This window comes from Crocuta crocuta, unplaced genomic scaffold (assembly GCF_008692635.1).
Source record: "Crocuta crocuta isolate KB4526 unplaced genomic scaffold, BGI_CrCroc_1.0 scaffold132, whole genome shotgun sequence".
NCBI classification, from domain to species: Eukaryota; Metazoa; Chordata; class Mammalia; order Carnivora; family Hyaenidae; genus Crocuta; species Crocuta crocuta.
Window position 1 is genome coordinate 3,930,000 of NW_027528611.1, and position 11,423 is coordinate 3,941,422.

General features: G+C 54.8%; 1 protein-coding gene across 1 annotated transcript in view; it reads left to right on the forward strand.

The window, feature by feature from the left end:
- Positions 1–3,841, forward strand: part of ILRUN (inflammation and lipid regulator with UBA-like and NBR1-like domains) — a 96,605-nt gene extending 92,764 nt beyond the window's left edge. Inside the window, exon 5 of the mRNA XM_077754740.1 lies at positions 564–3,841. Within this exon, the coding sequence (XP_077610866.1) occupies positions 564–599 (36 nt within the window). The 3' untranslated portion in view covers positions 600–3,841. The remainder of the gene's footprint in view (positions 1–563) is intronic.
- The last annotated feature ends 7,582 nt before the right edge of the window (positions 3,842–11,423 follow it).

Here is an 11,423-nt window from a genome sequence, read left to right on the forward strand (position 1 = left end):
CTCTGCAGTCCAGTGGGCATGAGTTATGAGCACACCTATACTTAACCTGGCTTTCGGGGTGAGACTTAGAGACAGTGTATGCAAAGGTCCTGTACCATGCCTATTTTCTAGGTGCCCAGTAGACACTTGGTGTTTATGCTACAGTATTGTTGTCGGTATAAGGGTCACGAGCCAGAAGGAGCCTACATCTGCAGTTAAGGTGCTGAAAATGGTGTACAGGGATCTTTAGCAGAAAGGTTGAGACATTGTTGTCCAAACGGGAGAAGGCTTTGTGAGCTGGGTGGAGGAACAATGGCACTGATTGATCTAGAAGCTGAAAGATGATGAAGATTGTCCCCATGGCCTCCCGTCTCTTTGGATGCTGTGCTGGAGTGAGAACACTTAGCACCTTGGAACGCTGATGTTTGGCCTCTTGAGATTTTGCCTGGCGAGGACACCCCATGGGCTTTGTGCCTTGGGCTCTGCTTTTGGCTCACTGGGAACCAGAGATTCTTTCACTTGGTTTGATTGTCAAATGGTACCTGCTTTGTTTACCATCACTGACTATGTTCACTCTCTTCCAGGGGCTCCACGGGCCTTACCCCTTCGGCCAGTCTTAAACGGGTGTCGTCAAGAAGAAAAGTTAACAAAAGACAGAAGGCCTGACTTTGGGTGGGGGGGAGGGCACGGGGTTCCTCTGGATTGCAGACCACATCGCATGGACCCCTGGCTCGACCCCCCCATCCTGGAAGAAGAGGAAGAAGCAGAACAGACTAGTTTTGAGTAAACTCAGTGCGCATGTGTGAGTGCTGAACCGCGGGAATGGTGTTGAGGCTACTAAGAAGAAATCCATGCAGCCACCTTGGGTTTTGTTTAATAGGCGTCAAGTCTAACAAGTCATTAGGTTACTCGGGAAGGAAAAAATTTTTAAATGGGGGGAAAAAAGCCATCTTTTTAAACAAAAATTATTTTGCCTACAGACAGGTTGTAGTTTTGAGCACATGTTAATTTTTTGCCCTCTTGCCCCACTTTTGTTTTTAGATAAGGGATAATGTGCCCTTTATAGATTAGCTGCTTGCTCTGGAAGCGATTCAGGTTCAAAGCTGGTGTGGCATGTGTGGGGGCTCTCCGGGTCAGTGCTACAGGAGGACATCTCCTGGGCCACATGACTCCAGAAGCTTCTGACCCCATTTGTTTTTAATGGCATCAGCCAATGAATTCTCACCCTTTTCTTCTTTTCTCTTTAATCTTCTGTTGACTTACACCTTTAACATTTGTATTCGTCAACCCCTGTGGCTTGTTACCATCAGAACCTCTCTGAAGCCCAAACCTCCCTGCATGGCCAGCAGAGTAAGCCTTGAGGACAGCTCTCTGGTGACATGGGAGTTTTCGGGCCCGAAAGGTGTCCTTCTGCACACACTTAACAGTTCAAATTGCTTTTCTTCCAGGTTTCTCTTGGCAGAGAGGACTGCCATCACACTTAATGCTCTTTTGGGTTCTTCATACACAGTGGCTCCCCATTCACTCTGGGAACAGTGCCTCTGTGCTGCGTACATGTGTGTGCCACGTGCACACACACACTGGGTGTTGGTGCCACTCACCAGCAAGTGTGCAGCAGGCGGGTGGAAGGGTGTCCAGGCTTCTGTTGTCACACAGCTCCCTTCCCTGTGTTTCCCTCCCATTGTCCTTTGTGGTATTTTCATAGCCTGTTAGTGGAGGCTGAGCTGTTACAAGGTATGAAAATACAGCCCCAAGTGGGGAATTGGCCATGGGGGACGGGCCACAGTTACTGACCGTTTGACTTGAGAGACCACATTTTGGTGAAACGAGAGCACCCCTCCCTGAGCTGGGGGCTTGGTTACTGGGAGGAGGTGGATAAGGGGCAGCCCAGCCAGAGCAGAGGCTAATTGGCCGGCTGCCCACATGGGCACGTGGCCCCACCAGCATCCTATGGATTCCAAGCAGGTTGAGATGTGGATCTCTCCGTGGGAAGCTTGAACCAGGCTAGAACAGCTGTCTGCCAAAGATACAAGAATATGCAAAGTCCCTCCTCTTCTCTTTTCTTCTCACCCCCTCCTTCCTTTGAGTCTTGGTTGGTTTGATAGCCGGGGATATGGATCTAGGGTGTGATTGTAGGGTCACCTGCATATTACCACCCCCCACCCACACAGGGGGTGTGAGACAAGCAGGGAGACCAGGTGATGAGTGGCTGCAAGGGGTCATATAGCCTGGGTGTGGGTGAGGGTCTGCCTGCCCGTCTGTCTCTGTCGGGGTGTCTCAGTTCCAAAAATGTGTGGTGTTTGTTCCTCCTCATCCTCTTCTGAGACTGTTGTTTTTTAAAGCTTGATTGTGGGAGAAAAGCTTGTATGAAATTTCCCCCTTCACCTCCCCACCTCCCAAAAAATAAAAGGCAGGATAAACTTTGGTCCATGGGAGAAGCGCTGGGGAAGGTGGAGCCTGCCCACTGAGAAGGGCCGTGCCTCTGGGTCTGGGGCTAGACTGATAGGGCTCACCCTGGAGCACCCATTTGTAGTGCATGTGAGTGCTCCATTCCTGAGCAGAGCGGGGGGCGGAGGGGTGTCGGGGTCCCTGATGGGTGCTCAGGCCATCACTGGCCCAAGCCAGGGGCTCACGATACCTTTTTGTCTGAGGGGCCTGTTAGGCCTAGATCGCCACTACTGTTGGTGCCAACCTCCTGGGACACTGCCACCCTGGAGCCCACACGTGCCCAGTCATTTTGCTGGTTTGATAACCCTCAAAACAGCACACCTCCAGCTGCTCCGGGCAGGATCGTGGAGGTCTTACATCGCCTGGCTTCCTGGCTTTCTCATCTGCCCTGCGCCAGGTGCCCCCTCCCCATTTCCCAGGAGGAGGTACCTGCCTTTATTCAGCAGGGGTTTTCATATGTCACCATTGAGTGGGTCTGGCCCTGCAGAGGCATCCTGTTCCTTCTCTTGCTTGCAGCCAACGTGACTTTCCCCAGCACGTTGACTTCCCTCCCAAGAACAAACCGTTGCTGTACACACCCTTGGAAAGGGGACTTCTTACAGAGGGCCAAAGCAAGCACAAGCCATGGAGTAGGGTTGAGGGAGTCCCATTCATTCTGCTCCCTCTCGCTGGTTTGGGTTCTGAGCAGTGCCTAGAGTTCCCCTCTTCCCCCCTGCCTAGAGTGGTGGTAGGGGTGCCCCTCTCAGCCCCAGTAGGCTCTGCTCCTCTGGGCCTCTTCTGCAAAAGGCAGGCTGCCTCCTAGGCAGGACCACCGATGTCTGGCCCCCATGAGATGAGGCAGACAGCATCCTTAGGTGCCTGGGCCCAGCGAGGGAGGCAGAAGGGCTCAGGCCTGGAAGAACCTATTGTGTGCATGGAGTGAGGTGTGTGTGGATGTGTGTACGCGTGCATGCTTTTTTTTTTTTTTTTCCTTTTTGCCATGGGGACAGTTGAATTTGGGGTATTTTTCTACAAGAAACAGCCTTCTCTCCCCCAGTTAGGATTGGCTGTAACCTTAAGCTCATCATAGAACCTCACCAAAACAGCTAGTGTGACTTGAGGGTGGCCAGGATGGGATCCCCAAATTCATTTGGAGCCCCAGCAAGAGAGGACGGTGGGGTCGCCCGGGCTCAGAAGTGCAGGCTGATTTCCCACCCCGCCCTGCCTTGCCTTTCCTTCATTTCCTTGGGTGAGTGCTGGAGCAGCAGTGGCTGCCTCTCCACCTGGACAGTGGTGTGGAGCAAGCACGCTGGTGGGTGTGTGTGGTCGGGCCTCGTGGTGCCTGGGAGGAGACGAAGATGGGGAGGCTTTTCCTTACTGTATAAATGAATATTTGTATGATTAAATTAACACACACACCAAAAAAAAAATACTATTTTCACGTGTGTCGGTGAGTTTTATTGTACCTTCAGGCACCCTGTGTACCAGCTTTCCCCCACTGATGTGCACTTTCTGATCTCTGGGTCTTCCTTTTGCAGATGGGAAAACAGAGACACTGAGGCTCATTGCATTTGGGAAATTAGTCCCAGGGTTATAATTCGATCTGCTGCCCTTCCTGGCTCAGTGTTCAAAAAGATGAGGAAACAGTACCCAAGGGCCACCAGGTACTGAGCATCTGTGGAGCGCTTTGCTATCCCCAGTGCATAGGAAGAGCCAGCCAAGTTAGTCTCAACCAGCCAGTAGGCACCATTTGGGCATTTACTGTGTGGCAGGTCCAGAGCACAGGTAGAGGAACAGCACAGGGAGAAGGCACAGCATCACAGGCGCCTTTCCTCCTGTGAAGAAAGGGTTGAGTTGGGGTTCTCCTTCTCAGTCCCAGCTGGGCCCCTAGCATCCTGGATTTAGATGAAAGAGGAAATGCATCTTCCCTTACATGTCTCCTGTGGTTGTTGAGTATAGTTCTTGGATGCTCCAGGCGCTCCTTCTGGCATCTTATGGATTAGGTAAATTTTTGTGGACTGGCCTGGGAACCTGAGAGTCAGGTAGGGACCATGTTCTAGGCAGTTGGCAAACAAATTTGAACCTGTCCCATGTACTTCTGTGAGATAAGCTTGTGACCTTGGCCAGGAGATGGGGAGGAAGGTTACATGATGGTCAGATAGCATGAAAAAAACATAGTTGGCATCATGGCAAATGGTGGTTTCGCTGGATCCATCTCCTCGTGTCTAAAGCACTTTTAAGAGTGCAGGACTCAAGTCACATGATCACCCCTGTGTTGAAGAGAAAGATCAGAGAGGAAGGGAGTTGGCTTGAGTGGTACAGGCTCAATAGCCTCATCTCCCAGATGTGGGCATTAGTGTCACCTCATTGCAGACCCAAATTGGGCCTTCACCCTGGCTGGCAAAGCTGTGTGTTCTAAATGATGGTGGCCCTGGATGGGAGCCGAGGAGGGGATGTCCTGGCCATCTCCCTGTCGGCCGCCCACTGCGGGAACCAGTGGCCTCAGATTCAGGAGAGAAATGGAGGCACCGCATAAGAACTGGTCTCTCCCCTAAGGGCCTAAATGCAGGACTCTGGTTTCTCTGTTTAGCCTGATAACCAGAGCCCAGGGTGTGGGAGACTGGCCCCGAGACCCCAGTGGTGAGCGCCCTTCCCCCAGCCCCCACCTAGCGCTGTGCTGCGACAGCACACCAGCATCCTGCTTCCTTCCAGGTGCCCTGGGCTGTTTGTTCTCTGCAGGAGAGGTGCCCCCACCCTGTCACCTGGGTCTTCTGGCAGCTCAGACCCCTCCCAGGCCTTCCTCAGCACCCCTACGGCTGGACACTTATTTGCCTGGCAGAATCTGTTTGTCTTTGGGGCTGTAACCTGTCAAGAAGTCACCCGGCCCTGGGAGAGGGGAGCAGGTTTGAGGGTAGCTCCTGGATCAAGCCATTCCCACGGGGGCTAGGTGACAGGGAGGGGGCTCTCTTGCCTTGGTGGGTGGCGTGGGGGAGGCAGTCACAGTGGCCGAGGCCCAGCCCTCCTGGTAGAGCAAACAACTCCTCAAGCCACTTCCCTGCCCCAGCTGAGGTTTTACCAGGGTGCCTCCCACCCTGTTCTCTAGAAGGCCCCTCCCGCACTTGCTCACCTACTTGCTGTGACCCGGCCACTTTCTCTGACACCACCTGGTGTCCAGCCCTGGCTGGCGGCCAAGAGAACAGGCACCCAGGGCACTCATGGGAGTGGAGCAGGGAGCAGGCACGACTGCTTTGAGACGGGAAAGTGTGTTTGAGTTTGGGGGTCAGCGGGCCCAGAGAACGGTTTCTGACAGGCTAGCATGACTGACGGGTCTCAGATGCCTCCTCTATAGAATGCACAGGACGTGTTTAAAAACCGGGCCGGAGGTGGAACTCCGGGAAGGAGGCCGGGGGAGTTAACCTCCTTTTTAGCCCAACTAAGTCTGCAGTGCTGTGATGTGGGGCAGTACTCCTCAAACTTGTGTGTGTTACAATGCGATTTCTGATGTAGTAAGTCTTGGGGAAGAGGGCGAGGTTCTGTGTGTTTAACGAGCTCCCAGGCAAGCGGACGCTGTTGGTCCTGGGACTGCATTTTGCATGGAGACAGTAGAGGATGGCCTGAAGGGGTGCAACCTCCCCCCCCGCCGCCGCTGGGCCTGTGAGACCAAGCCAGATGTAGCCAGTGCTGTGTTGGTCAGGCCCACTAGAATTGGAGGGAGTTGAACAGTAATACTCAGTGTCTAGAGCAGTAATATTCAAAATGTGAACAATTTCCCAGGGTTTCCCAGGCTGTGATTTCTGCCTTAAACACTACTTCTGGCATACTGCCTTTCTGCACAAACAACAAATGTCTGGGTGCCTGCTCTAACTGTGGTTCTATCAGTTGGCCGCTGTTGACCAGCCCCTATCCAACTGTTTCCGTGAATTCCCCCTGTTCAATCCTCACAACCATGAGACAGTGTGGCGCTCCGTCTGTGAACAGGTAACTCCTCATGACTTGTGACCCTGGAAGTGCAGGTCCTGTGGAGCGTGCAGCCTTATTCCGAGACCATCTGGGAGGAAGGGGCGCTTTGGCTGAACCTGAAGAGATGGGAAGGGGGTGGAGGAAACCATCTGCAGGAAGGTGGGAGAGCGGCTGGTGTACCAAGTCCCAGAAAGGAGGTCAGCACCTCTATGAGGACTCTTCCTGTGGTCCTGTTTCTGTCAGTATCTGGGGAAGAGGTAGAAGAATGGCCTTCCCAGTAGCCATTCGGGAGAGTTCTGCTGCCCTTGTCCCTTGGCAGTTCGTGCACTCTTTCATTAAGCATTATTTACATGCCAAGCACTGTTCTAGGTGCTGGAGATAGAGCAGTGACCAAAAGAGACAGAAACCCCTGTGCTCACAGAGCTGATGTTCTAGTCAGGGTGGACAGGCAAGTAACAAAGATGTAGTATGTCAAGAGGTGACAGGTGCTATGGAGAGAAAACAAAGGGTAGGGAGCGCTGGTGAGGGAGAGGATTGCTGTTGTATACAGGATGGCCAGAGGAGTCTTCGCTGACGTGCATGAAGAACACCTTGTGGATACGTGGTGTAAGAAGGTTCTAGGCAGAGCAGCAGATGCAGAGGCCCTGAGGCAGGAATGTGGGCTATTGCAGAGCGAACAACAGTAGTAAGAAACAAGGTCAGAGCAGGGGCTGGGGCGGTGGGGGTGGGGTGAGGGGGTAAGGGTGGTCAAGTCATGTGGGGCCTTGAGGTGATTGGAATGGCTTTAGCTTTCACTCTGGGGGAGACAGGAGCCATTGAAGCATTGTGAGCACAGGGAGGGACACGTCTGACGTCCTTTAAAAGATTTCTCTGGCTGCTGTGTTGAAGTCTCAACACTAGGTTACGAGGGCAGAAGCAGGAAGACCCAGTGTTGACTGGGTGCTGTCAGTGGGATGGTGAGAAGTAGCTAGATCTGTAGAATACTTTGAGCACCTGGGTGGCTCAGTCGGTTGAGTGTCCAACTTCAGCTCAGGTCATGATCGCGTGGTTCGTGAGTGCAAGCCCCACATCAGGCTCACTGCTGTCAGTGCAGAGCCCGCTTCAGATCCTGTCTTCCTCCCTCTCTGCCCCTTACCAGCTCACACTCTCAAAAATGAATAAACATTAAAAAAGAAGAAGAAAGTGGAGCCACTGGTATTTGCCGATGGGTAAGACGCCCAGTGTGAGGAGAGGACAGTGTGTGAGATGGAGGCCTGAACAGCCGGGACCTCCCTACTGGATGGAGGCGTTGCTGCTCCCCAGGACAGATAGGACAGCGTGATCCTCGTGGGTACTATCAGGAATCCCGTCCAGACCTGCACCGTGTGAGATGCCTGTTTGCATCTGTGGGAGGTGCCAGGCAGCCAGGTGGACTTGCAAGTCTGCGGTGCCCAGGGAAGGGGGAGCGGGATACAGTGTGGGAGTCATCAGCCATTAGGCGGAATTTAAATCCTCAGGACCGGAGGAGCCGCCCATGGAAGGAGTGCCCGCAGGTTTGACCTCCTCTGTCAGCGCACTCTCTCAAAGTCTGCTTGTTGCTCTGGCTCCCTTGTGATGATCTTCTCTGACCAAGAAGATGGAGTCAGAGCTCTGGTGATGGCAGTTGACCTCTCTTGTCCTGGCAATCCCTGTCCCGTCCCTAGACCCTTCTGTCCCAGCCCTCTCTGTGGATGGATATAGAGTGTACGGTGGCCAGAGGCTGTCCAGGCCAGGAGTGGCTCCACCCGCGAGCCAGGTGACAGGGGCAGGGAGGAGTGAAGCCAGGGCCCCAGTAGGTTCTAATTTAGTGACAGTCTAGGGGCCCTGGAGCCAAGTTCTAGGAATTCCTCCTGCTGGGCTGTGGGAGAAGGAAGCCCGAGAGAAGATGGGGGCTGTGTCTGAGTGGAAGCCCCCAGCCCTGGCCAAACAACCAAGACCCCCAAGATCCCTGAAAGGCTGGGCTGTCGCTGCTTGGGGTCTCTAAGCACCCAGGGCCATCCACCCCCCACCCCATACAGTTAGAAGGCGGTGAGGCAGCAGGGGCCTGGGAGGGACCTCAGCTGAGCTGTGAAGGGATACCTTTCCAGGAGGATGGGGGGGGGCAGGATCTGTCCCTTGGGGGTGCCTGGAGCATGGCCGCCTCGGAGCTGGTGCCGGGTGGGCCTGAGGCCGGCAGAGGGCGCCCTGTGGCCCAGGGCCTGTCTGGAAAGGAAGGACCCTGCCCTGGCCTGGCTCCCCCTGCAAGTAGGTTTTCCAGATCCCCACCGCTGCAGGGGATGCTGCCCCTGCTCTCCACGCCAGGTAGGTGAGCTCCAGTTTGTATCTAGGCCCTGCTGCTTTTCCATGGTGTGACAGGTCAGGTTATGTGCCCGGAACCTCACTGTCCTGCTCTATAAATGAGGACAGTTCCACAGATTGCATGAGAATTAAAACCCATCCTAAAAGTTTAGCACCATACACCTGGCACATGGTAAGTGTCCAGTATGAGGTGAGCTGTTGTTCTATTTGTGTGGCCTGCTGGGTGTGGGAGGCCCAGGCTCCTGAGGACCGGGGACTGGGACACTGGGCATCTGGGGGGCAGAGTCCAAAAATATCCATAGCCTGGTTGGGAGTCTCCCCCTGCACCACAGCCTTTATTTCAAGCAAATCCTTGCGGGTATTTCTTGGGTGGGAGTTGGGTTGCAAGAAAGGACCATTGTAGAAGGAAGTCTTGGAGATCCTAATTCCCTCTAAGAGGCTCTCAGGGGAAGAGGCCGTGTCGGTCGTGCGGGCAGTAGGCTCCCAACACACGTTTGCTGAGTGGAGAAACAGATGTGTAGGAGAGGTGGCCTTGTGGGGGGCTGGCCTGGTTCCTGGAGGCAGACACTGCCCAGCCCAGCTCGGACCCGGACGGCGGCGGGGCTCCTGGAGGGAGGGGGCAGCACAGGTGCGCCTGACGTTGAGATGGCCGCCTGAAACCCAGGCCTGGGAACTGGTTTGGCCGCTGTGGTTTACCACTTCCGAGGGTGGAGCAGTGGAGCTGACACGTTTGCTTCCAGCTGCCCTCGAGGGCCCAGAGCAGAACCAGGGCCAGGGATGGAGGCCAGGCCACAAGTGGGCACCACGATGGCACCCCACCCTCACGGCAGGTGCTGGTGTCAAAGAGCACAGCCATCCTCCCGACATCTCCAGCTCTTGCTTCTGCTGCATCCGTCGCTGAGTTCTCTCCTCTCATACCTCCTGGCTTCCCGATAGTTGAGCACATTTTAACCGGAAGCCATGGGGGTGAAGGCTTGGGGCTGGGGGCAGTGGTGACCAAGATAGGTCAGAAGGGCAGTCGTGTATGTATCCCGCCTCTCCCAAGCTCCCCCCGCCCAGCCACGTGGGTCATCCAGGGCTGATGAAGACACGTCCCTGTGGGAAGACAGGACTTAGGAGATGGGAGAAGTGAGCAGCAGTGGGGCACTGGCTTGGCTCTGTCCTGGGAGGGGGCCCACAGTAAATGTGCCACGCAGGAGGGTCTGGGACAGTAAGGCGTCTCCCCTGCAGCCCGGGGTGGGGACAGTGACCATTCCCCAGCATCCCCAAACACGAGACCAGGAAGAGCCTGAGAGACCAGAGAAGACACTGCCTTCCCCAGCGTCCCACAGCATGTGGGTCACTCCTGGCCCAGGCTGTCTCCAGGACACCTAAGCCGGGGGGAGAGCCACGGTCCTCCAGGGGAGAGAGAATCAGTGACTGGCACACAAGGACCGACTCCAGCTGGCTCCAATCCCCGAGCCGCACAGCCAGGTGTCTGGTGGGGCCCAAATGAGGTGGTGGTTGGGCCTGAGGGGAGGCAGCCTTGGCTCTCAGCACTCTTTTGCATGGAGTGAAGAGGAATTTGCATCCTCACGAAGTTACAGCTATGGGAAGAGAAGGGGGCCTGGGAGCCCTCCACCTGGGAGTCTCCTGCCTCCCCTGCGAGGGGTGGGAACAGGGGAGCAGGCCCAGTGCCAGCCAGCCCCCACCTTACGTGGTGCAAGCTGTGTCCCAGCCCCACTGGCTCAGGATTCAGGGTCGGAGGAACAGAGCCCTCCACACCCGCATGTGCCCAAGCACGTGCACAAGCGTGTGACCCAGTGTACACGTGTGGTGCTCCACTCACACCAGGAGCACGTGTTCACACTGCACAGGTATGCCCACCTGCTGACACAGGTGTGCGCTCATTAGCTTAGGTCCTGCCCGGACACACCACCACACCCTTAGGGTCCTGTAGTCTCACACCACCATGTGCCCGCAAAACATTCACACCCTTACGCATACTTAATAATAGCCGGTAGTGTTTTGTGTTTTAGTTTTTGCCATAAATCACATGTATTTGAAACTTCTACATTTCAGCCTCACTGTTAACTCTGTTGTTGTATACTTTACATACGTAAAGAGCCCAAAACAGACGGGTTCAGCTTGAGGACCTCTTTCCAAACAACACCCACGTCCCCGTCACCCACATCAAGGTCTAGATCATGTCCAGTGCTCCAGCAGGCTCCCACGGGTGCCTTCCCATTCAATGGCCCTCGCAAGAACCAATATTCAGTTAGGGTAAGCACCCTTATAATTCCCACTTAAGAGGTGAGGAAACTGAGGCTCAGACCCACAGTCCCACACTGTGGGTGGGATGACGTGGCCAGATGGCCATGACACTGCATAAATACCCAGCGATGTGCATGTGCACACCCTCACGTTCATACAGAGCCACGGTCACAAAAGAGCTGGGAAGGCCTAGTTTGTTTTTTCCATGAGGAAAGCAGCGGAGACAATTTAAGCTTTGTTTTCAGTCTGCCCTTAAAAGGGTGCGTCTTGGCTCCCGCAGATCCGCCAACTCTGGTGCCCTCGGGGGCTATGGCTCCGGCGACGTCCGTGCACCGGGAAGCAGCGGCCACTCAAGCGTTTTCCTCACGTCCTCCATGTGCGGAAGCACTGTGGCTGAAGCTGGACATTCTTCTCTTATCCATCCTGTTAAGAAATAAATACTGAGCAGTTACCTACCTTGGACTGAGCCTTGTCCTAGGTCTTGAGGA